We start from the raw sequence: 27377 nt of genomic DNA on the forward strand, positions 1-27377 counted from the left end.
GGGTCCAAAATGAATTTTCTTGGATTCTTAAATAGTAGCATCCTTAATGACCTGGGGAATGACTCCAGTATCCCATGCGGTACTTTAGAAGGGTTGAGGCGAATTTTATTGGCGACACAACAGAAATTAGTCGATTTTGCCAATTTTTCGTGTGTGTTAGCCCACAGATTCTTTCGATGCCGGAAGTTCGTGTTGAATTTTCTTGGATTCTTCCCTAGTAGCGTCCTTAATAACCTAAGGAATGATTCCAGTATCCCTGGTGGTGTTTTAGAGAGGTTTAGAGAATTTTATTGGTGACGCAATAGAAATTAAGCGAGTTTGCCAGATTTTTGTATGTGTTAGCCCATAGATTTTTTAGGTGTCGGGGGTCCTGGTTGAATTTTCATAGATTCTTCCATAGTAGCGTCCTTAATGACTTGGAGAACGACTCCAGTAGCCCTGTCGATGCTTTAGAGTGGTTTAGGAGCATTTTATTAGCGACGCAACATGAATTATGCTATTTTGTCAGTTTTTCGTGTGTGTTAGCCCACAGATTTTTTTGAGGGTCGGGGGTCCGAATCGAATTTTCTCTGATTCTTCCATAATAGCCTCTGTAATGAACTTGGAAGGACTCTAATATCCCGGCAGCAATAGAAATTAGGCTATTTTGCTAGTTTTTCGTGTGTGATAGCCTACATAATTTTTGATGCCAGGGGTCCAGGATTAATTTTCTTAGATTTTTCTATAAAAGCATCCTTAACAACCTGAGGAAAGACTGTAGTATCCCCGACGGCGCTTTAGAGGGGTTTCGGAATATTTTATTGGCGGCACAACAAAAATTAGGTTATTTTGCTAGTTTTTCGTGTGTGTTAGCTAAAAGATTTTTTAGGTGTCGGGGGTCAGGGTCGAATTTTCTTGGATTCTTCAATAATAGAGTACGCAAATACCAGGAGAATGACTCCAGTATCCCCAAGTGGTGCTTTAGAGAGGTTTAGGGAAATTATATTGGCGATGCAACAGGATTTATGCGATTTTGCCAGTTTTTCGTGTGTGTTGGCCCACAGAGTTTTTAGGCACCGAGGGTTTGGGTTGAATTTTCTTGGATTCTTTCATAGTAGCGTCCTAAAAGACCTGAGTAACAAGTCTAGTAGCCCCGACGGTGCTTTAGAGGAGTTTAGGAGAATTTTATTTGCGACGCAATAGGAGTTAGTCGATTTTGTCAGTTTTTCGTATATGTTAGCCCACAGATTTTTTAGGTGCCGGGGGATCGGGTCTAATTTTTTTTATTCTTTTATAGTAGCATCCTTAACAACCTGGGAAATGACTCTAGTATCCCCGGCGGTGCTTTAGAGAGGTTTAGGGGAATTTTATTGGCGATGCAACAGCAATTTGGATACTTTACCTGATATTTGTATGTTCTAGCCCACAAATTTTTTAGGTGCTGGGGGTCCAGGTTGAATTTTAATAAATTCTTCCATAGTAACGTTCTTAATGACCTGGGAATGACTCCAATATCTCTGGCAGTGGTTTAGAGGGGTTTAAGGGAATTTTATTGGCGACGCAACAGGAATTTGGTAATTTTACCAGTTTTTCGTGTTTGTTAGCCCACAAATTTTTTAGGTGTCGGGGATGCGGGTTGAATTTTCTTGAATTCTTCCATAGTAGAGTCCTTAATGACTTGGGGAACAACTCCAGTAGCCCGGCAGTCCTTAAGAGAGGTTTAGGAGCATTTTATTAGCGACGCAATAGGATTTAGGCGATTCTGCCAGTTTTTTGTGTGTGTTAGCCCATAAATTTCTTAGGTGCGGGGGGTTTGGGTTAAATTTTCTTGGGTTCTTTCATAGTAACATTCGTAACAACCTAGGTATTGACTGGCGATGCAACAGGAATTAGGCGATTTTGCCAGTTTTTTGTGTGTGTTAGCCCACAAAATTTTTAAGTGTCATAGGTCCGGGTCAAATTTTCTTGGATTTATTCATATGAGTATCTGTAATGACTTGGAGAATGAGACTAGTAACTCTGATGATGCTTAAGAGAGGTTTAGGGGAATTTTATGTGCGACGCAACAGGAATTAAGCGATTTTGCTAGTTTTTAATGTATGTTAGCCCATAGATTTTTTAGGTGTCAGGGGTCAGGTTTGAATTTTTTTTATTCTTCCATAGTAGCATCGTTAACGATTTGGGCAATGACTCTAGTATCCCCGGTGGCGCTTTAGAGGGGTTTAGGAGCATTTTATTGGCAACGCAAAAGGAATTAGGTGATTTTGCTAGTTTTTCGTGTGTTATTCCATGAATATTTTAGGTACCGGGGTCCGGGTAGAATTTTCTTGGATACTTCTATAGTAGCGTCCTTAACGACCTGGGGAACGATGTAATAGAAATTAGAAGATTTTGCTAGTTTTTCGTATATATTAGCCCACGGATTTTTTAGATGTCGGAGGTTAATGTCAAAATTTCTTGGATTATTCAATCGTAGCATCTACAACGACCTAAGGAACGATTCCAGTAGCTCCGGCGGCGCGTTAGAGGGGTTAAGAAACATTTTATTGTCAACGCAATAAGAATCAAGGGATTTTGTCAGTATTTCATGTTACTTAACCTACGGATTTTTTAGGTCCCGGGGGTCCAGGTCTAATTTTATGGGATTATTTAATAGTAGCATCCACAACGATCTGGAGAACGACTATAGTAGCCCCGGTGGTGCTTTAGAGGATTTTAGAGAATTTTATTAGCGACGTAACAAGAATTAGGTGATTTTGCCAGATTTTTATGTGTGTTAGCCCATAGAATTTTTAGGTGTTGCGGGTCCGGGTTGAATTTTCTAGAATTCATCTATAGTAGTGTCTATAACGACCTAGGGACGACTCCAGTAACACCGACAGCGCTTTAGAGGGGTTTAGAAATATTTTATTGGCGACGCAATAGGAATTAGGCAATTTATCCAGTTTATCATGTGTGTTAGCCCATGAAATTTTTAGGTGTCATGGGTTCGGGTCAAATTTTCTTGTATTCTTTCATATGAGTATCCGTAACGGCGTAGGTAATGACAACAGTAGCCGTGGTGGCGCTTTAAAGGGGTGTAGGAGTATTTTATTGGCGATGCAACTGGAATTAGGCGATTTTTCTAGCATTTCGTGTGTGTTAGCCCACAAAATTTTTAGGTGCCGATGGTCTGGGTCGAATTTTATTGGATTCATCAATAGTAACTTTTGTAAAGACCTGGGAAAGACTCCAGCTGACCCGAAGATGCTTGGAGGATTTTATTGACGATGCAATAGAAATTAGGCGATTTTGCCAATTTTTCGTGTGTCTTAGCCCACAAATTCTTTAGGTATCGGGGTCCGGATCGAATTTTCTTGGATTATTCTATAGTAGCATCCGTAACGACCTAGGATACGACTCAAGAAGCCCCAACAGTGCTTTAGATGGTTTAGGAGTATTTTATTGGCTACTCAACAGAAATTAGGCAAATTTGTCAGCTTTTTGTGTGTGTTAGCCAACAGATTTTTTAAGTGTCGAGGGTCCAGGCTGAATTTAGCCATAGTAGCCTTCATAACGACCTGGAGAATGAATCCAGTATCCCCGGTGGCGCTTTAGAAGGGTTTAGAAGCATTTTATTGGCGACTCAACAGAAATTAGGCAATTTTGCCAGTTTTTCATGAGTGTTAGGCCACAGATTTTTTAGGTGCCGGGGGTTTGGTTTGAATTTTCTTGGATTCATCCTTAGTAGTGTCCGTAATGACTCCAGTAGCACCGGCAGAGCTTTAGAGAGGTTTAGGAGCATTTTATTAGCGACGCAACTGAAATTAGGCAATTTTGCCAACTTTTTATTTGCGTTAGCCCACGGAATTTTTAGGTGCTAGAGGTCTGGGTCAAAGTTTCTTGGATTATTCAATAGTAGCATCCATAACAACTTAGGGAACGACTCCAGTAGCCCCGGAGGCGCTTTAGAAGGGTTTAGGTGCATTTTCTTGACGACGCAATAGGAATTATGCGATTTTTGCAAGTTTTTCGTGTTACTTAACCCAACAATTTTTTAGGTGCCGAGGGTTCGGTTTGAATTTTATTAGATTCTTCCATAGTAGCATCAATAAAATCTAGGGAATGACTCTAGTAGCCTTGGTGGTGGTTTAGAAGGGTTTCAGAAAATTTTATTGGCGACACAACAGAAATTAGGTAATTTTGCAAGATTTTCGTGTGTGTTAGCCCACTGATTTTTTAGGTGCCGGGGGTCCAGGTTGAATTTTCTTGGATTCATCCATAGTAGCATTCATAACAATCTGGGGAACGACTCATGTAACCCTGACAGTGCTTTAGAGGGGTTTAGGAGACTTTTATTGGCGACGCAATAGGAATTAGGCTATTTTGCCAATTTTTCGTTTGTTTTAGCCTATGGATTTTTTTAGGTGCCGGGGTACGGGTTAAATTTCTTGGTTTCTTTAATACTAAGGTCTGTAACGACCTGGGGAACGACTCCAGTAGTATCGGCGGTGCTTTAGAGGGGTTTAAGAGCATTTTATTAGCGATGTAATAGGAATTAGGCAATTTTGCATATTTTTCGTGTGTGTTATTCCATAGATCTTTTAGGTGTCGGGGCTTTGGGTCGAATTTTCTTTGATTCTTCCATAGTAGTGTCCATAACAACCTGGGGAATGACTCCAATAGCCCCGGTGGTGCTTTAGAGGGGATTAGGAGCATTTTATTGGCGATGCAATAAGAATTAGACAATTTTTCCATTTTAGCGTGTGTGTTAGCCCATGAATTTTTTAGGTGTCGAGGGTCCCGGTTAAAATTTCTTAGATTATTCCATAGTAGCATTCATAACGACGTGGGAAATGACTCTAGTAGCCCCGGTGGCGCTTTAGAGGAGTTTAGGAGCATTTTATTGGCTATGCAACAGGAATTAAGCGATTTTTCTAGCTTTTCGTATGCATTAGCCCACAAAATTTTTAGGTGCCGAAGGTCTGGATCGAATTTTCTTAGATTCATCTAGGAATTTTTAGGTGCCGAGGGTCCAGGTCGAATTTTCTTGGATTATTCCATAGTAGCGTCCGTAATTACCTAGAGAACGACTCCAGTAACTTCGGTGGTGCTTAAGAAGAGTTTGGGAGCATTTTATTAGCGACGCAATAGGAATTAGGCGATTTTTCCAACTTTTTTTGTGTGTTAGCCCACGAATTTTTTAGGTGTCGGGGGTCTCGGTCAAATTTTCTTAGATTCTTCCATAGTAGCGTCTGTAACGACCTAGGGAACGACTCCAGTAGCCTTAGCGGTGCTTAAAAGGGATTTAGGAGCATTTTATTGGGGACATATCCAGAATAAGGCGATTTTACCTATTTTTTGTGTGTTTTAGCTCACAGAATTTTTAGATGTCGGGGGTCTGGGTCAAATTTTCTTGGATTCTTCCATAGTAGCATTTGTAACAACCTAGGGAATGACTACAGTAGCCCCGGCGGTGTTAAGAGGGATTTAGGAACATTTTATTTGCAATGCACTAGGAATTAGGCGATTTTTCCAGCTTTTCGTGTGTGTTAACCCACAGAATTTTTAAGTGTCGGGGGTCCAGGTAGATGTTTCTTGTATTATTTGATAGTAGCATCCGTAATAACCTAGAGAACAACTCTAGTAGCCCCGATGACACTTAAGAAGGGTTTAGATGCATTTTATTGGCAAAACAACAGGAACTAGGCGATTGCCAGCTTTTCGAGTGTTTTAACCCATGAATTTTTTAGGTGCCGAGGTCCAGGTGGAATTTTCTTGGCTTATTTCATAGTAGCATCCGTAATGACCTAGAGAACGACTCCAGTAGACCCTACAGCTCTTAAGAGAGTTTATGAGTATTTTATTGACAACGAAACAGGAATTAGGCGATTTTGCTAGTTTTTCGTGTGTGTTAGCCCATGGATGTTTTAGGTGCCGGAGGTACGGGTCGAAATTTATGATATTCTTTCATAGTAGCATCCGTAATGACCTAGGGAAAAACTCCAGTAGCCCTGGAGATGCTTTAGACAGGTTTAGATGCATTTTATTGGCGACACAACAGGAATTAGGTGATTTTGCCAGCTATTTGTGTGTGTTAGCCCACAAAATTTTTAGGTGTCGGGGTTCTGGATCAAATGTTATTGGATTCTTCCATCGTAGCATCTGTAATGACCTGTGGAATGACTCTATTAGCCCGGAAAGCACTGTAGAGAGGTTTAGGAGCATTTTATTAGCGATGCAACAGAAATTAGGTGATTTTGCTAGATTTTCGTGTGTAAATGCCCACGAATTTTTTAGTGCCAAGGGTCCATCTCTAATATTCTTAGATTCTTCCATAGTAGCATCCGTATAGACTTAGGGACTGACTCTAGTAGCCCTGGCGGCGCTTTTGAGGGGTTTAGAAGTATTTTATTAGCGACACAAAACGAATTAAGCGATTTTGTCAGTTTTTCATGTGTGTTTGCCCGCGGATTTTTAGTGCCGGGGGTACGAGTCTAATATTATTAGATTCTTCCATAGTAGCATCCGGATCGACCTAGGAAATGACTCTAATAGCCCCGACGGCGCTTTAGAGGGGTTTATGAGCATTTTATTGGCGACGCAGCAGAAATTAAGGGATTTTGCTAGTTTTTGTGTGTGTTTGCCCATGAATTTTTTAGGTGCCGGGGGTCCGGGTCGAATTTAATTGGATTCTTCCATAGTTGTTTCTATAACGACCCTAGGAACAACTCCAATAGCCCTGATGGCATTTTAGAGGGGTTTAAAAGCATTTTAATGGCGACGTAATTGGAATTAGGTGAGTTTTCTAATTTTTCGTGTGTGTTAGCCCACAGAATTTTTAGGTACAAGAGTAGGGGTTGAAGTTTTTTGGATTATTCTATAGTAGTGTCCGTAACGACCTAGGGAAAGACTCCAGCAGCCCCGGCGGAGCTAAAGAGGGGTTTAGGAGAATTATTTTGGCGACGCACCAGGAATTAGGCGATTTTGCCAGTTTTTCATGTTAGCCCACAGATTTTTAAGTGCCTGGGGTCCGGGTCGAATATTTTTGGATTCTTCTATAATACCGTCGGTAACGACCTGGGGAACGACTGCAGTAGCCCCGGAGGCACTTTAGAGGGGTTTAGGAGCATTTTATTGGCGATGCAACAGGAACTAGGTGATTTTGCCAGCTTTTCATGTGTGTTAGTCCATAGAGTTTTAAGGTGCCGGGGGTCTGGGTCGATTTTTTTTGGATTCTTCGATAGTAGCGTCTGTAACGACTCAGTAGCCCCGGCAGTGCTTTGGAGAGGTTTGGGAGCATTTTATTGGCGACGCAACAAGAATTAGGTGATTTTACCAATTATTCATGTGTGTTAGCCCACGAATTTTGTAGTGCCAAGGGTCCAGGTCTAATATTCTTGATTCTTCAATAGTAGTGTCCGTAGAGACCTAGGGAATGACTCCAATAACCCCAGTGATGCTTTAGAGAGGTTTAGAAGTATTTTATTGTCGACGCAAAAGACATTAGGCGATTTTGCTAATTTTTTGTGTGTGTTATCCCACGAATGTTTCAGGTGTCGGGGGTCCTGGTCAAATTTTCTTGAATTCTTTAATATTGTGTTTTTGACATATTATTTGACCTACTTTGATTCAGTTTATTTCAAATTAAGTAACTTTCGTGCAAGTCCTTATTAACTCGACACATTTAATCTGTTTTAGTTCCGTTTGATCTATTCATTTGATACTCATAATATAAATTAAGTATGAAAAGAATAACTTAAATTATAGAAAGAATGAGAATTTGATATTTATTGATACGGGTTGCTTTCAATTATAGTAGCCAATTTTAAGACATATCCTCTCGGTCCCAATTTGTGTGATATTTTCTTTTAGTTATTTTTAAAGAAAATGATATATTTTTATATTTAACAATAATTTAATTTTAAAATATTTATTTTATTCTTAATGACATGATTTATAGTCACACAAATATCTGTGACTTGTTTTATAGACCATAATTATTTTTTTTAATTTCTTAAATTTCATATTAAATCAAATAATGTCACATAAATTAATACGGAGAAAATATATGTTTGGTATTTGCATGATTCCTTCGTTCAAAGCTTGCTTTTGCGCAACTCTTTGGATCGGCCCACACTAAAAATAGACCGGACCCTCGGTTGGTGTAATTGTGATTGGATAACTAATTAAATCAATCAAATATAAAGAGAGAAAATAAAGTATTAATTTACATTAAATGTTTGCAGTTCATATAAATGCTACACAAGTATGCATCTACTTAATTCTTTTAATCATTCTTTCTATACTATACGTGTTCATGTATAGTTCGAACAAGTGTTTCAATAATTTTGAAATAATATATGTGAAAAAGGATTTAAAAAATATAGATAAATAATGCGAAATTGAATAAAAATATCTCTATTAATAATTTGATCTAAAAATATCCATGCATCAATATTTTAATTCAAAAATATCACTTTTGTTACTTTTTGGATAAAACATATACCCTTTCCTAATATATATATTAGTTCTTTATAATTTATAAACATATTATTTCTTTACCATTTGATATTAAATTCATTCTTGATTTTGATAAATATACAATTTGATATCCTAAATTCATTAATGAAAATTTTGTCTTTAAAAATTTATTTAGCTATATTCCAAATGAAAATATTTGAGAGAGATATTGATCAACAATAAAACCACATATTAAAAAATAAAAGAATAATGTTATTGAATGTTACTTGTCGTGTGACAGTTTATGCTTTGATACAATGTTGGTATTCTTTTGTTTTCTTGCGGAGGAGACTTAAAAATTATTTTCAAGAAACGTCTTGATGTTTCTCTAATATTATTTTCAAATATGCACTTCAAATATTTCAACTAATATCTTTTATTTCTCATCACCACATGCAGCCAATAGTTTTATTTAGGGGTGTTCATGGTTCGGTTTGAATCGGTTATTGATTAAAACTATAACCAAATCAATTTAATCGGTTATTAAATGTCTAAAATCATAACCAAACCAAGTAAAATAATAACCACGAGTTTGGTTATTATTGGTTTGGTTCGATTTGGTTCGGATATTCGGTTTATGACTAGCCGAGACAATTCAAATATTCTCTCTCTACATTCTTCAAATTCTTACGAAGCTTTTTTTTCCTCACGGCCCACAAAGGTTCGAAACAGAAAAGGAAACAACTTAAACATTCGAAACAAAAAAGAAAACAACTTAAAATCAATTTAAAATTTGAAAAACTTCTTACAAACCTTCTCAAAATTTAACAATCTTGTATTGGGGGTTGAGGAGTTGAGGTTGCTCTTGAGCCTTCACTGTTAGTCTATGACTGTGAATCTGTGACTTTATGAGAAACCAACGTGAGAGGAACAAAAATGTAAAAGGAAAACAGATACTGGGGTTTTAAAATTTTAACTTTTACCTTATGTTGCTGTCTGCTGCTTAAGTGCTTAGTGCTTATTAGAAATTTAGGATTTAGAATTGAGGATTTAGAATTGGGCTTGAGAGTTGGGCTAATGGGCTTGGATTGTTGGACTTGAACTGCTGTTTAGTGTTTATTAAAATTTATAGTTGGGCTTGAATTGTTGGGCCTTAAAAATAAATAGATTAGTGATTTTAACTAAAACTGTGAACAGCCCTAGTTTCACTCACAATTTAAGGAGAAGAAACACTTATTTTGAAAAAATATATATATTTATCGAAAATAAATATTAAATACTATTCTTCTTATCTTCTACTATAGTTGCATCACATCGTCCTAATAGTTGTTTTTTTGAAAGGGATATGCTAACCTCAATCTAACTTGGCCAACCTTCATGTTACTCTGTTATTTTCCACATGAACAGTATTAATATCTGGACGTTAATACTCTATTATTTTCACTCTAAAAATGAAAATATAATCAAAGATTGAGTAACTAAATGTGATTTTTTAAAAAAAATAATGATAAAAAGTATTTTTTCATCTTATAGATGTGATATATTTTATTTTAAATTGTATGATATCATATAAATTGAAACGAAGAAAATATTAGGTATACTAATCTTCATATAGTGCTGTCACATCATTTCACTATTTTTTACCAAATCCCCCCAATATGTCACCCAAGCATAATGTTGCGTCATTTAAACACGTCATCAAGACACAAGGTACACCGTCACAGCTCGATAAAAAAAATATCTACGTCACTGTAGCACTAACAATTCCAAATTTCCAAAGCTTCTTTTTATTCATTCGGTGTTTGCATGTCACAATTTTCACTAAGAAAATTTAAAATTTAATGAAATAGTCAAATGAATTAATTAAATGGAGTTTGATATCTATTTCATATACCAAAATTTTAACTATATATAAATATTATAATTTTTCGTCAAAAAAGGTTCAAATAAATTTCTAACTACAAGGTGATTTCGCCCCTATGCATTTGGTATTCGTATTCAGTGTAAATTATATAATTTTATTCATGCATAATATAATATAATTTTATACCTAAAGATGTTCATTCATCCCCGACCGCACGCCCTTGGTAGCTCTGCCCCTGTTTATATTAAAGTCCAATTATCTTGAATGTGAATCAAATAAGCTTGATTATCGTAACAGCTCTCTGTCAAGAATTTTTCATATTGAAATCTCCGATTAATAAAAAAAAACACTCATTCACTGCATCACTTACCTCGACGACGGCAAATTCGCAAACTCTTATTCGTCTGTCACATCTAAATTCTCACAGCCCCGTCACTTTAGCATACCATATTTTCTTTCTAAATAAAGACTCTTTTAGTCTCGAGTCTTCGTCTACATAATTTCGTCAATGGAAAGCGAAGGAGAAAAAAGAAAACCGGGTAACAACGACGTCGTTTCGACATCCGCAACGAAGAAGCCGAAGGAGGAAACGGAAGAGTTAACGGAGGAGGTAGCGGAAGAGGAAGTGGAAGAATTCTTCGCGATATTACGACGTATACACGTCGCCGTTAAGTACTTCAACAAAGTTGACGGAGCTAGCACTAATGGACGGAAAATGACGGAGAATATCCATAGTAAATTCTCTGACGATATCGTCGGAGATAATGAAGAGAAAGAGAAAAAAAAAGATGTTGAAGAAAATAATAAAGGTTTTGATCTTAATATGGAGCCTAATGATCCTCATGATCATGAGAATAATTCAAGTTGATAATATATCTTTTTTACGTTTTATTGTCGAATAATTAATATTGTGATTCTTTTTAATAATCATCCGTTATTTGAAATTTACTGATCTGACTATCTACTCTGGTTAATGGAAAAGTGCCTTCCGATATCTAATTATCCGTGGAAAAGTAGTTAGTGGTAAGATTTTCATCAATGCCATTCGTTATCTATTATATATATATATATATATATATATAAATTAAATTTTTTGTACGTATATATCTGGTGAATAAAAGAATTCCATCCATTCCATCAGACTATTATAAGTGCTGTAAATTTGGTTATTGATTTCTAAGTTGTTGTAATGAATGAATATCAAGCAAACAACGTGTTGATACGAATGTTCTGGTAATATTTTGCTATGGGGATTTTCTTTTTAATTATCTTGCTATATATTTATTCTGGGAATATATTGTAACATTGATTTCTGATTTGTATGCTGCAAAAATTTATTGGTATGATCAAATGATGTTGTTAATTAACTACATGTTCTAGTAGAAAATAAATGTAGGTGAATAATTCTATAATATGAAAATATATTGACATGAACTTTTTTTCTTACATTTGGTTTAGTTAATCCATTTTTACACGCCACTAATTTCTCCCTAATTGAGAACCCAAAATCCAAATGAATCTTTCCATTTCAAAACTTAAATGATTATTTAACTTCTGTTTTCTATTAAATCATCATTATTGTTAAACACTATAAACGAATCTTATGAAGGTACAAAGAGCCAAATATAATAAAACTTTCATTAGAAATACAACATTTTGTATACTCAAGTTTAGAAAATGAGTTTTCTAGTCCCACTTTAAATTCCTAACCACCAAATATTTTTATGCAAATTGGTAATTTTATAATGTCAATAGACTATGGCATATATAAAGACCTTTGGGAGAGTTGAATATTTTTAAAACAAAAACAAAAATGAGGAGACTTAAAAGTAGAAACTAAATTAAAGAAAGACTAAATATTAATTGAGATTGAAGATTATTGTCTAATCCTTATAAAAGACCAACGTTAGTGTTGATCTCATTTTTTACTAGCTCGATATTCAATATCCATTATATATAAGGTCGATCTGCTCTAATTTAAATTCAAATTATTTGCGCAAATAAGATTTTATTAGCACTATGATGTAAATTAAAAATGGTGTTCTTGTGTTTTTTCGATCCAACCAGTCTAAAATAATAGCCTCCATGTTTCTTTTTAATTGTCACAGTTTTCTTTTGGATAGTCAAACAATATGAATTTTAACTAACATTTTATAACGTATTTTTTCATCATATTGATATTTAAAAAATTATAATTTATAATACTTTTTGTATAGTTTTTGAATATCTAAATTTTTGTTTTAAAATGTCGAATTAATGTAATTTAATTTATCTTTAAAAATTAGTCAAATTGATTCTCAAAAAACGCAACATGACAACTAAAAAGAAATGAATGGAGTAACAAATAACCTCTTATATTTAGTTTATTTACCTTTAAAATATTTATTTTATTATCACATAAATATTATAACTTGTTTTAGATTATAAATTTCTAAATGCTTTTTCCTTTGTTAACTCAGTGTCAAATCAAGTAATATCAAATAAATTAGAACAATCGAAGTATACAATAGAGAGAATTTGACGTCATATGAATGACGTAGATAATACAGATGGCGAAAAGAAGTCAATTTACTAATGCGGTCTCTAAATTAATGGCACTGAAAATGATACTTTTAAGGTTTTCATGCGCATTTATTAAGAAAAAAATTTAGGATAAATATTATTAACTCTTTTGATCTTATCATCTAAAAAATGTAAATAAAAGATAAAAATAAAAAAAAAGTATAAATATTTATTTTAAAATTTGAACAATTCACTTATTTTAAATTATGAAAAAAGTCTCAAAATATCAATTAATATGGAATAAAGGAAGTACTATTTATAAAGTCAATTGCAAACTTCAACAATCGAATTCAGTTTTATCGTTTTTGGTAGAGAACGCTAGCTTTATCTCTAAAGTGAATTATTTTTTAGGTAGAAATTTTATTTTTGCTTATATTTTATATATGAAATTACATTAAATATGTTATTTTATTATCGTTGACTTTGAATTAATCGAATCCAAAACAAAATAAATCAAAAATTGTGAATTCTCATCTTACATCTATCTTCGTGGATTTTTTTTAAAAAAAATAAATGCACAACTATATATTTGGATTCACAACGATAAATATCTCTTTGAGAGGTAAGAATGCTTCTATCAAAGACGACTGTATTATTAGGAATCAATTTTGAGAACTCTGATAAAAGATGAAAAAGTAAGTACTATATATGCTATCATGACATTTGGTATTTTTTTTTATAATTTTCCACCGGATATCCAAATTCATGCTAGAAAGTTTCATATTAGATATAAAATGCTTCCTCACAAAACTACTTAATATCCAGACATTTGGTGTTTAATTGTTTGTGAGCATTAAAATAATAATTGCCTTAAAATTCAGTGTGTTTAATGTACTAGTAATTGACGTCATATTAAAATACCTCTTTCATTCATTTTTACTTATCATATTTCATTTTACAAAAAATGAAATATTATAAATAAAAGTGAACAATGACAGAGTACTTAATATTGTTCGAATACATAAAGTACTTAGAAAAAGAACATCAAAAGATCAAATATATGATAATTTGACATTTAATTTCTTTCTAAATTTTCATATTTAATTATTGTACGTTTAGACATTGTTCTTTCCCTTGGATACCTCGTCTGTTGAAAGTGACTTGCAACAAATATTGAAGATATTTTTAGGCTCACTTCTATTTTAGGACAAAGGGGGCAATAGCTTTCCTCATGCTCTAATTTGGCCACCAATTTTGGTTAGGGACGCCATCTCCGAATGGACTCTACAATGCGGGATCTAGATTGAGTCGGGACTTCATGGACTTCGAATATCAGGTGGAAAATAAATAAATTTTGTTATACCAAAAATTCTCCTCAAAATAACCTTCACTTTACTTTTTTTGTGTTTTTTTTTCATTTTGATTTAATTATCATATTTTGACTCTTTTTTAATTAATTAATTTAGATTCGTGCGTATATAATTTTTTTAGTATAATTTTTTTATAATATTAAAATTTATATTTAAGACTTGATTATGAAGAAATGGTAATTCCACAAGACATACACATACCTTCCTTCATCAAATCCACCACACGTCATCCATAAGAATTTCTTTGCGTCATAACGTTAAATTTAAAACATCTTTGAGTTTCTAGTTATGTGGGTTTGGAAGAATTAAATAGTTTTAGCCAAAATCTTATTTATTTTAATAAATTTATTTAATATATATAATTAATTTATTTAGAATTCAGTAAGTTATTTTTATTAGAATTCAGAATTCATAAATTTAAAATTTTAGATTCGCCTCGTACGACTAAATGAATACTCATTTCTCCATTGACTAACTAAGATGCAAATGAATCTTTCCAAATCCAAATGATTAACCTTCTTTTATTTAATCTGTCAAACGTGGAAAACTCTAGTATTATTAAATAAACATTCTTTAGCCTAAACCACCAAAAACACTTATTTCCCCCCAAGTATATACGTTATATTAAAAGTTTATATGATTAATATAATTTAATTTGTGGAGGATGATGCCTTCGCAGATATATCACCCATATCGTATATATTCATATAAAGAAATTATTTCAGGAAGACTAAATATTATGCAAATGGTAATTTGATAATAACCTTAATAAACTATACAACCTTAAAGAAAGACCAAGTCAAGAAAGTACGGTTTTTGAAACAACTATGGAGAATAAATTAAGATGAACCTTAAAGAAAGACCAACGATATGTGGATTCTCTTAAAACGTTTATTATGATACTAGATAAGTCTACTTTTAATATTATTGACTAAGTAGACTTCCAATATTATACTCTCAATGAATTTGTAATACTTTTTTTTATATATAACTATGTGAAATTTAAATTAAGTATTTTTGAACTCAAAATCTTTTATTATAGATGGGCGGATTTCTGCACCATGAATACGAAATTAAGCATATATGATAGGTGAGATAATTTAGGTAATAACAAATGTAAATGTAATATTTGGCAAACAAAATAGCTAACAAAAATCGACCCTTTAATATTGGCTGATTTATGCATATGCGTCTTCTTTTTTTAGGTTTATTTAGATTTTAACCTTATTTTCAAAAGTTAAGTATAATCCTTAAGGAAATTACCGTATTCTATGCCAGATAACATTAAACTTTGGTTTAATATTTACTTATATATTTCCAAGCTTTCAAATCAATATTAGATTGTTATCTAACATTTGCAATAATATATAATATTTTTTTTAATCATAATTTAATATTTTCTTATAAGATTTTAAGCGTATATATACTTAGCTCAATTATTTTCTATCCTGACTGCCTGATAGCAAATATTACCTGTCTTCTTGTCTTCAATAAAAAAAAAAAAATCCAGTCCAAAAACGTTACGTTTTTCAAATTTGATTTGATATCTTACCAACTAATTATTTGACCTATTACCAATTCAACCTATTATTTGATATATTCGTGGATTAAATTTGACATGAAAACAATATTAAAAGACCTTAACGTTCATACAACTTTATAGTTAGTCAAAATAATATTTTAAACACCTTATGATTCACCACAACGGTTGTGTATCTCATGCAATCTAAAATTTTAAAATTATGAATATTAAATTCTAAAAACAAGCAAGTTATGTTAAAAGTTATTGAATTTTGTAAAATTCATAATCAAATGCTTTAACCTAACGAGAAATTTAAGATTTAAGTTTATATATTTCGATCACAAACTCATTTTACTTATGTATTTGTAGCTTTAACCTAACAAGAAATTTAAGATTTAAGTTTATATGTTTCGATCACAAACTCACTTTACTTATGTATTTGTATATATATATTAATACGGATCAAAGTTATTAGATTCTGTCAAATCGATAAGGTCCTACAATAAATTTGCCCTATGTACATAAAATTTATGCAAAGTTATTGAATTTTGTGAAATTCATTACTGAAATGCTCTATTCGAGAGATGAATTGAAAATTTGATTTTATGTTTTACGATCACAAACTCACCTTGCTTACGGATTTTTATATATATATTATTACGAATCAAAATTATTAAATTATGTCAAATCGATAAATTTTAATAATAAATTTGCCCTATATACACGTGGCAACACAACAAATGCAACACACGAAATTACGATAGAAAATGAAAGAGAAGTATAAACATATACACCACCGACAATGACACTAATCAATTAAGGAAGCAAACGTTATACATGACGAAAGACTAATATATGTAATCTCTATGTATTTTATTTTTTTATTTTTTTGATAAATTAATAGTTGTCAGAAATTATAATGTCCCAAAATTATTAATGAGACTCAATATTTATTTTCAAAATTATTGTTTATTATGTAATCTTTAGACCAAATCAATAATTCAGATATGAAGAATATTTACATACAGAATACAGATCATATTACCAAATACTAGATCTTTCCTAGTTTTTTTATAAGATACTCCCTTTATTTCATATTAACTAAATTTTTAGAATTTTTTTTATTATTCAAAATAGTTGAATTATTTAAAATTTAAAAGAAATGTTTCAAATCTTTTTCATGTTTACTCTTTCTATTAATGAAGTTTTGTAATTTCATATGAGTAAACTACACTACTTACAAAGTAATACTCTAATCATGACTACTTGTATTTATGATTTCGCATTTAATCATTTTTATGATGTTGATTCAACAAAAGAGTAATAGAGAAAAATATGATTTAAATTTTTTCCTTGAATACTTTTTTTAATATATGTGCATTACCTTAAAAATTTAACTAATAAGGAATAGAGGGAGTATCTCCGCTAAATTTAAATACAAGTGTTTGACATTTGGCTTAAGATATTTTTGCTTACGATAGCTTTCATACATCAGCAATAGTTTACACTTTCCACGAAATTCCCCTATAAAGTTACACATGCTAAACACCAAATATATCAAATTCTTCCAAATTCCAATTCAGAAAAATTACACTTATTAACACATCAAGTTTTCTACCCTTCGCCGGAAAAGCCAAAATTCAGCTCACAATTATGGAGGTTCATAAACGGAAATATTTACACGACGGAGAAATTGAAGTAAAGAAACAAATAAAAACGGAGAAAAATGACGGAGCGGCGGTGGCGGTGGACGACGACGAAGTGGAGAAGTTTTATGCTATTTTGCGGAGAATACGTGTGGCGGTAAAGTATTTCGAGAAGGGAAACGCCGAGGGCGGTGGCGCCGGGAGAAATCTGTCTGCGGCGATGCCGTGGAATCCGAATTTCCGGCATGAAGATTTTAAACCGGTTGTTGACGGCGTTAAGGAGAGAGAAAAAGTGGAAGATAATGCGGGTTTGGATCTTAACGCTGACCCGGTTACTGATCCGAATTCAGAAGCTAATTAATTTATTTATTTTTTGATTAGTTTTTAGGGCATTTCCTGATATCTGGGAATAAAATATAAATATTTTGATAATCTGTTTTTCTTTCATGTTAATTCGATCGAATTATTTTTTTAAATTTTTTCTGTTAATTGTTAGGAGTCTTTTAACTCTTAATCTGTTTTTCGCCCATTTTAATTGGCTCGGATGGGTTGTAATTACTAATTATGACTAGTAATATATCGCATCAAATTATCGTTACACAGATATTTTGTGAATTTATGTCTATTAGTGATTTGATGTGAGATATAATGTATAATAATTCAAGGATAAAATATAGAACTATTTATTCTGCGTTTAGTCAGTACTGAAATTATTTATCCTACTATTTATATCTTAATAATTGGATAAATTATTCTATATTCATGATGAAATAACTTGTTTTGAGATAATTAATTCAAAAATAATTTATTCCAAACCAAACGATTCATTAATGTGTTGAAAAACGGTTTTCTATCTATAAGGTCTACATTTATTATTGTTACATTGATTAGTAATTACTGTATTACTAGTCCAGATCATAATAGTAATCGTTTAGGAGAGGATTAAGCTGCTTAAAACTCAAAGCTAAAAGAAACACTGAATCAATTACATATATAATTTTCAATGAATTCAATCTCCATGTATTATGGTCGAAAAAAATATTATAACATACTTAAATTACTTATTAGTAGAGTTAAGTTTCTATGATAATTATTAACTCGTAACTTAGTAAAAATGATAATTGACGCTTCATACTTGAACTTTCCGGCACATCAAGAACTCAAGACATTAAAAAATGAAAGCAGCGATAAAATGAAAATATTTAGATGGATGTATAGATATAGTAGAAAAATAAAATTAAGAGAGAATATATGAGGCACGTAAAAGTATCCTTTGTATTGTACATGATGTAAAAAGTGAGACTGAAATGATTCTTACATGAGAAGAGAAGCATAGATGTTACATAGTGAGGAGATGCGAGAGGTTGCAGTCTTAGGTTTAAGAAGAGGAACAGATAAAGATAGATCGAAAAAGATTGAAATAATGCGAATAGACAGGATATGACACACTTTAGCTCATCAAGAACATGATCCTAGATAATCAAACGATTTCAATGTTTTACGTGGAAAAACATGTTTCTAGTTTAAAGCACCTTATTTGCTTCCTCTTCTCCTTATCAGTGTCATTATTTTTATTCCATTATTATCTTATTTTTCAATTGCATTGCTACTATGAAGTTTTTGGGGTTATTTCTACAATTTCAGTTGTCAATATTTTTCTTTTCTTTAATATTTTCATCATAATTTCTTTTTAACTCTCGTAGTTTTTCACATCCATTATGAAAGCACTTTTATTAAATCGAGAATCTATTGCAAACGACTTCTCTTTATCTTAAATAAGATAAAAATAAAATATGTATACACCTTATATTCTTTATCACATCCATTCTTGGTTTTATCATTTCCACAATTAGATGATTAGCCCACTTTATATGGTTAAAAAGCAATTCCTCCTAAAATACGTTACACATTGAGCTTAAAGTCAAAATTTGGTGGTTGTCGAATTCATTACTAATAAAAGTCCAAAAATCAATGAATTCAAAGTAAGACTTAATAGTTATGTAAACTTTTCTTAAAAAAAAAAGAAGAGATCCCTCCGTCTACTTTTATTTATAAATTATGATAAAAATAGATGTTCATTTTTAGTTATTTAATTTTAAAAATTAAAAAATAATTTATGACTTAATTTTTAATTTATCCTTATTATTAACTACAATCATTTCTCAATGTATTTTTTAAAGTATTAAATTTGTTGTTTTAAAAGGATAATATAATAAAATTATCATTTTATTTACTACTCCTTCCGTTCCCTTTTACTTGTCAATTTTTGACTTGGCACACCTATTAAGAAATTAATTATTGATATGGTGAGTTTACTATTTTTATGAATTTTTCAAGCAGTATTCTGAAATCACTTTTTTTTTGCGGCAGACAGACTGATTTGGCCGGTATTCACAAAAAGATGAGGGGGAAACTCGGTAAGATGTCGGAGATTTTTTCGAAAGACAAAAATCAAATAATTGTCAGTCTAGGGCATCGTTCTACTCCTTTTCTTCTTCCTTAAGAGCTTGAAAATGGCCAGAGTAATTTAAGGCGTAGCATTGGAATTGTAAATTTTAATAAAAAAGTACCAGTGACGGCGACCCGCTTTCCTTCAATGACCGATGAACAGAGGAATCAAGCATTTTCATTCTCGCTTTTCTTGATCTTCCAAGCTCTCAGTCTTTCAACGGCTGGGAAGACAGCCGTAAAAACGAAATTGAGTTGATGGAGTAGTTAGTGCTCATTGTTTCCGCGAGCTCATCCGTCATTTCCGCTTGCGGCCTGGGCGGCTCGGTTCGGCCGGGCCTGTGGGTGGAACTCGAAAATGGCCTTAGATCAAAAAGTGTTGGCGCCTGCGGCAACGCCTTAGGAGCCGCCCCCGCGATGCCTACCTTATTCAGCTCTGGAAAAACCTTATTAATCACCAAAGCCATAATTCAAAATCCAAAACATTTTGATATCAAAGATATTAACTCTCCCAATAAATTGAGGATATAATCGGTAAAAAAAAGAATGTACTTTTCTGATTTGTCAAATTTGACATGTAAAAAGGAAAATCAAATTAGGAAATTTTTGATAAGTAAAAGGGAATAGAGAGAGTATTCATGTGTGTACTAAGTTAACACTGAACAAGAAAAAATGGACTGAGAGTAAAGTCTTTGGAAATCAATAATGTCATAAATACCCCTATTGACTAGTAATTACAGGGAGGAAATTTACGAACTATAATTAAAAACTTTTAGACCTTCCAATGTTTTAAACGTTAACCTTTGCTTAGGAAAACAGAAACATCCAAAAAAAAAAGAGAGAGAGAGAAAGATGAATCAATATTTCTAAGTTCTAATGAAACTAATTATATTGTACTATGTTATTAAGATAAGATTGCAGTTTAGTATTCTCTTAGACAATGTTTATCAGAAAATTATATTCAATTATATAAATAGATCGAAATTATTTTACTATGTGTATATATTATATTCAATATGTGATGTACACAAGTGAATATATAGAACGCCTAGCGTAGATTCCTAAAGTTACACAAGTATAATAACAAGACCAACACAACTAGGAGATAAGATCAAGGCTAAATCCTAATTGGACTATAGAAGCTACAAACATTATAACTTCATTGGAATGTAGCTTGATATTAGAGGCAAATTTGAAATTTATAACATTATTAATTCTGAATTATAGGATAACGATTTCAATTGTTAATAATTGAATTTTAAAGTTAATTTTTATAATTTTTTAATAATTTTTTTTAGATTATATAATTTGAGTTAAAATGACTGAATTCTACGAAACTCATATATTTAAACCTACACTTGTCCCTCCTCGATACTCTAAAGAGCATGAGACAAAGTATCCAATATGTATTTTAGCATGGAGGTTGATATAATGTATCAAAATGGAAAGAAATGAGATATTTCAAGTAAAAAACAAATGATAAAAATAAGTTTGGAAACACAACAAAAAAGAATATAAAGATTGAATAAGAAAGAGATTTTTGAAAATGATAATTAAAAATCGTTATGTACACATAAATATATTTTAAATATAATATTCATATTTGAAAGCAATGGGCCGAGAAAAAATAGTAAGTAGTCCACGAAAGCTAACATTAAGTTGGTCAAGGCCCATAATCTTCAAAATGGGCCTAGTCTTTCAAAATCAGCTAAGCCAATTCTGTTTCTCATGGGCTAGACCAATTAGTAATCGGGACGGCCGAAATGTACATATATCCGATTTTGGGATCATCATTTAAGTCATATTGAGATATCAAAAGTTAGAGCACATGTTACTGAAGTTCATCCATAACAGTCATATTTACTTGAAGTTCATGCCCATATAGATGATGAAGTTCGGTAATTTACCCGAAGTTCATGCACAAATGACTTAAGTTCGTAAGATAAATGTCACGTCAACATAGATCAAGTAAAATAAATCAGAGGGAGTAAGAAGAATTTACCTGAAGTTCATGCACAAATGACTTAAGTTCGTAAGATAAATGTCACGTCAACATAAATCAAGTAAAATAAATCAGAGGGAGTAAGTTGGAAATCCTACTCTGAATCCCTCATTCATTTTGTGGCAAAAAAGGTACATTTTTCAAAGTGGTAATCTCCAAATGTTGAAAAACACAATCTAAATCCAATAATGGATAGTTTGATATTTAATATGAAGAGGAATATAATTTAAAAATATTTCTCCAACAACCCCCCCCCCCCCTCCTTTTACTACTTATATTGTTTGAAACTCTCCAAAAATATTGCCATATTCATATCAAATCCTTCAGAAATATTTTTTTTTGGAGGATTCGACAAATATCTATCGCCATTTTCAAGGAGTAAAAACAACATAGCCTACTACAACTATTTCATACCATTCTTTTCTTTCCTATTAAACTAAAAATTATTACATAATACTATATACAATAGTGTAGAAACTTAGATCAAAGTTACAAAATTCTTCTACAAACTTAAACATTGTTTACAAGTTCAATCCCATCTTTCTTAGTCTCCAAATCCTCTGTCTTGTGCATTTGAATAGGCTTGAAAGTATAAAATCTTGCACAAAACAAATAGTAAATCAAATTAACCACTTGTAATAAAGTGATTAACCAATAAAAATACTCTAATTTCCCTTTGTTTAAGTTATTATCAGGTAGCCAATTTGTTCCTCCTGGTCCTGAAGTAAATTTATGCACTAATGAAACCAAAAGTGTACTCAAATAATTCCCTGCTGAAATTGCTGTCCAAAATAATGCTGCAGCTGTACTTTTCATACTCTCTGGTGATTGATCATAGAAAAATTCAAGATGTCCAATTGACATAAATGCCTCAGCAATACCATGTAGACAATATTGTGGCACAAGCCAAAATACTGAAATTGGGATAATCGATTTTGGTTTATCGACTAGTCCATGACTCGATGCTGCTTCTTTTCGTTTAACTTCAACAAAACCGGCTACTAAAGTAGCAAGGACAGAAATGAAGAATCCGATTCCCATTCTAGTTAGGAACGATATGCCACGTTCAAGTCCAGTGAATTTACGTGTTATAGGGACAAAAACGCGGTCATAGAAGGCAATAGTGCATAACATTGTTGTTATAGTGAAGACAGTCATCGATGCAGCTGGGATTTCGAAGGACTGAATTAGGTGTCTGTCCATTGTTTTGGCCTGTTGGACTGAGAACGTGTGTTGTTGTGCGTATGCTGTGATCAGGATGATCCCAGATGCCCATATTGGACCCATTCTTATGATCGATTTTAGTTCTTCTACGCGATGGACCGTGTTTAGCCTCCATAGATTGGGAGATTTCGGATTGTCTTCCTCTGATACTATTGCTGCTCTGTCCAAGAATCTGAAAAACCAAAGAAAAAAAAAGGTTAAATTTTTTTGATTCACATTCTTTAACAGTTTAAACTTCCAGATGAGATGGTCACAGATTTCAAACAATCAAGAAATGAACTCAAAGAGTCAAGATATTAGTAACAATAGTCCAATGAATTTTGATCAATTGTCTATAACAGTCTTAAGATTTTAGATGAGATAGTCATACAATATAGTTCTCGTTAACCGTCTTAACTAATTCACTCAATAGTCAAGAAATTAGTAACAAAAGTCCAATGCATCTTGATCCATTGCCTATAATTGTTTTGAAGATTATTCAGACATTAGCATGTTACCTTTCATGATTAGGTTTACATCATAATGAAGCACGTAAAGTCTAACATTAGGACCGGACCTATGTTGCTTGGATTCTTCAAAATTATTGTCGCACTTGTGTCGGATCCTCCAAAAATACACTATTTTTTGGAGGATCGAACATGCATATGTCAACATTTTTGAAGAGTCTGAGCAAAATAGATCGGGACTAACTTAAGAGTCATCCAAATTTGACTAGATCCTTTACATTGGCTTACAAAATGACTCCTATTATATACGAACTTACCAATCTTTGATTGAGAAATTTGATAGTACACTTCCAAAAGACACAACTTTTGGCAGTATTTATCAACTTGTTTTTTGGTTTCTAGTGGCTTCAGTAATGCAGAATAATTGACAAGCCAAGAAATTAATAAAAACAAATTTAAAAGGGAAATGTGAAAAAATTCAATGAATCTTGATTTTTGATGGGGTGTACAAAGACATGAAAAAAGGGACAAATAACAGGACAGACAATATTTGTTCAAATTATGTTTTTGGCCACACAACCAATAGACATACATGTACAAATTGATTGATATCACTTCATTATTTTTACTGTTATGTGATGTGTAATTATATCAATTATGCACAAAAGATCTCTCTCCATTATTGTCTCTAATTTTAGAAAAAAAAAGGTGCAAAATCTATATGTGATGCATGTGCTAGACAAACAAATAAGAAATTAACTTATACACACCGACAGTGTAAAAGTTGTTTAAATTATTAACTTTATTTAACATGTTATAACAAGTTACCTGCTTTATTTTACAAGTAACTATTTTCACTTTTTATGAAAAGTTACATATTGTTACCTTTTAGGTGTGCACTATCGGTTGTATAGAAGTTATCTTTATACACTAACAAAACACTAATTTTACCAATTTAATCTGTTGTAGTAGGTTTTTACCACCATAATCTTCAGGTGACCATATTAAGAGCTACTTATTGTTGTAAGCTATGGTTCTTGGACTCATCAAAAAGGTTGTCGCATTCGTGTCAAATCCTCCAAAATACACTAGATTCAGAGCTGAGGATTCGACACGCATGCTGTAACATTTTTAAAGCGTCCAAGCAACATCTATTATAAGCCAGTTGTACCTAAGGGTCTAAAAAGCACACACAAAGTCAGTCAGTGCACAGAACTTAAACTCGGAGAAGAAAATGACTTACTTCATTTGCTTGGTGTGGAGAAGCTTGCCAGCAGTAGAAATATCAGCATCAAGTTCTTCATTTTGATAAAGTAAACTAGTGTCATTTACCATGTCCAATTTTCTCTTCTTGTAGGCAGCAACACAAACTTGCAATAGCCTAGTGAAAGGGCTACCAGCAGGATCCAAATTTCTATACAAAGGGTATCCAAATATGAAAACAACAATTGATATAAGCATAGCAATTGTTGGGACACCAAATCCAATACCCCATCCTATATTATCTTGAATGTAAACAATAACTGTGACAGCCACAAGCATTGAAAATCCCATACAAAAATAGTACCAATTGAAGAATTTCCATGTTTGTGTTTTTTGTTTTTCATCATTTTCATCAAATTGGTCTGCCCCAAATGCAACAACACATGGCCTAATTCCCCCTGACCCAAAGGCTGTTAGGAGTAATGACACATATAAGATGGCTAATTGGCTTGAATTTGCTTCTTTGCAATATTCATCACCTGTGCATGATGGTGGCCTTAGTTGTGGAAGTATTGCTGATAATGTTAAAATGATCATGCCCTGAAATTAAAATAAAAACAACATGAAATTCATGGGTTCGGAATTTTAGTCCTTCTGAGTTATCATGTTCGAAAATTAATAATTTGTACATATAACTATGTTAAGACAAATATAAGGTTTAAACTAAAAATACTGAGTTCATCTGACTCTAACTTCGCCTCTGAATTTTGAAGCAGGAAAGTTCATTGTACATGTTAAATGACAATATGAAGAGTTTAACTTTTATGAACGGATGATAGTAATGTAAAATATATTTTTTATATTATTAGATCAAGTCAAATGATAATTATATATAACTTTCCACTAAAAGCGTGCAATAGAAAAACAAAAAAAAAGTTGATTACCTATTACGATAGGTTAAAATAAATTTATTTATGTTGTCAGCATATATATGTTAAATTTTAGTAATTTGAGTTTTAAAAGACAAGAAGATAAGTTAACTGTTTATAGTAATAATATTCGCTGTAAATTCAATATGAAAACAAATTACCAAAGGTTTTGCCTATCCAAATTAAGTCATGATTCAGCTCATATATCTTATCCATTAAAAACTTATCAAAGAGAATAAATAAGCCATTTATCAAGTGTTTCAAGAAAGTAGTCAAAAATAGTACAACCCTTCACACTAATAATTTGAGTTTGACTTGATGCAACTAAATTATGCATACTAGTAAGCATCAAAATATCATATTTACTTTAATATCTAACCTCAAAAAAAAAACATTACTACCATATTTTAACTTGTTATAGCAGGTAATTTATTTTATTTCATGATAACAAATTTCATTTTGTAGTTAAGTGACATGATCGTGTAAATATTTTGCACTATCAGATTCAGAAGTGAATCCAGAATTTAGAGTTTATAAATTCTAAATTTACCACCAAACTCATAAACGTCATAGTTACTAGGTTCACAATAATTATTTATGTACAAAATTTGAATAAAAGTTAATAAATTCTTCCGAACTCGTAACTGATACTCTCCTTCCACTGGAACGGTCTGTACATAGAACTTAAACTCTAGAAAAAAATAAATAGAGAGAGACTCACAATTTGGTAGATGATAGAAGCAACTGTTATAGTCCAAAATCTTCCAGCAAAAGTATCAGCAATGAAAGCTCCAAGCAATGGTGTCAAACTTGCAGTGCCACCAAAATTTGTAAGTGTATTTGCTGCTTTTGTCAATGGAAGGTGGAGCTCACTTGTCAAGTAAATGACCATGTTTGTACCAAATCCCACTACTGCCAATTTCTCACATACCTCATTTGCTAAAAAAAAAAGAAAAAAAAAAGAGGAGCATTAGAGAAACAGTAAAATTATTTTCATATGATTTATAGGTCACACGTTCGAACTCTTAGGGTGTGTTTTCTCCCTGGATGCTAGATACTTTGTACATTAGATTGCTCTTTTTTATTCAAGAAACTATACAAATTGTGTGTCATTTCAAGATTCACAAAAATTGAGTGAAAAGTTGAAAAAAAAGCCACGGATTTGAGTCGTGATTTTTTTTTTACGAATGCTTGCATTAGAATTATGTTATTTACATCATACTTCTTGAGGAACAATCCTTTTTCCAACCTTGCTAACACAAATACTTTGTACACTGAATTATTATTTTTATTCAAAAAAACTATAGATATACAAATTGTGTGTAATTTCAAGATTCACAAAAAAATAAGTAAAAAGTTGTTAAAAAAAATAGGGAACTAACCAAATATGAAGGGCATAGTGATCATTCCACCCTTCATCCTTCTAGAGGAGTTTTCTTTCTTCGTATTCATCACTTCCATTTTTGTTAGTTCATATATGTTGTGAGTTCTAAATGATTCCTAAAGCTCCACTATTTATAGGATATGCCAGAGCTTAAATTTGGTATATAACATGTCATGTCACCATGCCATTTTTTAAGTTCCAAAAATACCACTATGACCTAATCGTTTATATATAAATATCTTGAAATTAATTTTTAAATACTCTTGATGACTTGGGATTGTTTTTTGTTTTTAAATCATACTGCATAGTGTTTCATTTTATATAACAATATTTGAGTACTGAAAATAAAATTTATGAAAGAAAAAAAGACTTTTACATAATTGTATTATAATAAGTGATCGTTTTATGAGGTTCAC

General features: G+C 32.2%; 3 protein-coding genes across 3 annotated transcripts; 2 read left to right on the forward strand and 1 right to left on the reverse strand.

Moving 5' to 3' along the window:
- The first annotated feature begins 10757 nt into the window (after positions 1-10757).
- Positions 10758-11237, forward strand: LOC129874263 (protein NIM1-INTERACTING 2). Its single transcript, XM_055949526.1, has one exon. It carries the CDS (start codon positions 10794-10796, stop codon positions 11151-11153), a length of 360 nt encoding a protein of 119 aa, XP_055805501.1. The 5' UTR covers positions 10758-10793; the 3' UTR covers positions 11154-11237.
- A 6095-nt stretch (positions 11238-17332) lies between these two features.
- LOC129879454 (NRR repressor homolog 1-like) lies at positions 17333-17686 on the forward strand. Its single transcript, XM_055953524.1, has one exon. It carries the CDS (start codon positions 17333-17335, stop codon positions 17684-17686), a length of 354 nt encoding a protein of 117 aa, XP_055809499.1.
- Positions 17687-22143: 4457 nt separating this feature from the next.
- Positions 22144-27090, reverse strand: LOC129879967 (protein NRT1/ PTR FAMILY 3.1). Its single transcript, XM_055953728.1, has 4 exons — positions 26960-27090; positions 26299-26516; positions 24689-25248; positions 22144-23171 (listed from the first exon to the last, which is right to left on the reverse strand). The coding sequence occupies exons 1-4, from the start codon at positions 27036-27038 to the stop codon at positions 22286-22288; spliced, it is 1743 nt and encodes a 580-aa protein (XP_055809703.1). The 5' UTR covers positions 27039-27090; the 3' UTR covers positions 22144-22285.
- Between the last annotated feature and the right edge of the window lie 287 nt (positions 27091-27377).

This window comes from Solanum dulcamara, chromosome 2 (genome assembly GCF_947179165.1).
Source record: "Solanum dulcamara chromosome 2, daSolDulc1.2, whole genome shotgun sequence".
Lineage (NCBI taxonomy): Eukaryota > Viridiplantae > Streptophyta > Magnoliopsida > Solanales > Solanaceae > Solanum > Solanum dulcamara.

Excerpts from the sequence above, each read along its gene's own strand:
- LOC129879454 (XM_055953524.1), top strand. The coding sequence starts at position 17,333 with ATGGAGGTTCATAAACGGAAATATTTACACGACGGAGAAATTGAAGTA.
- LOC129874263 (XM_055949526.1), top strand. The coding sequence starts at position 10,794 with ATGGAAAGCGAAGGAGAAAAAAGAAAACCGGGTAACAACGACGTCGTT.
- LOC129879967 (XM_055953728.1), bottom strand. The coding sequence starts at position 27,038 with ATGGAAGTGATGAATACGAAGAAAGAAAACTCCTCTAGAAGGATGAAG. Across the intron at positions 26,517-26,959 it reads CACTATGCCCTTCATATTTG|CAAATGAGGTATGTGAGAAA; the intron begins GTTAGTTCCCTA and ends TTTTTTTTTTAG. Across the intron at positions 23,172-24,688 it reads CTCCACACCAAGCAAATGAA|ATTCTTGGACAGAGCAGCAA; the intron begins GTAAGTCATTTT and ends TTGGTTTTTCAG.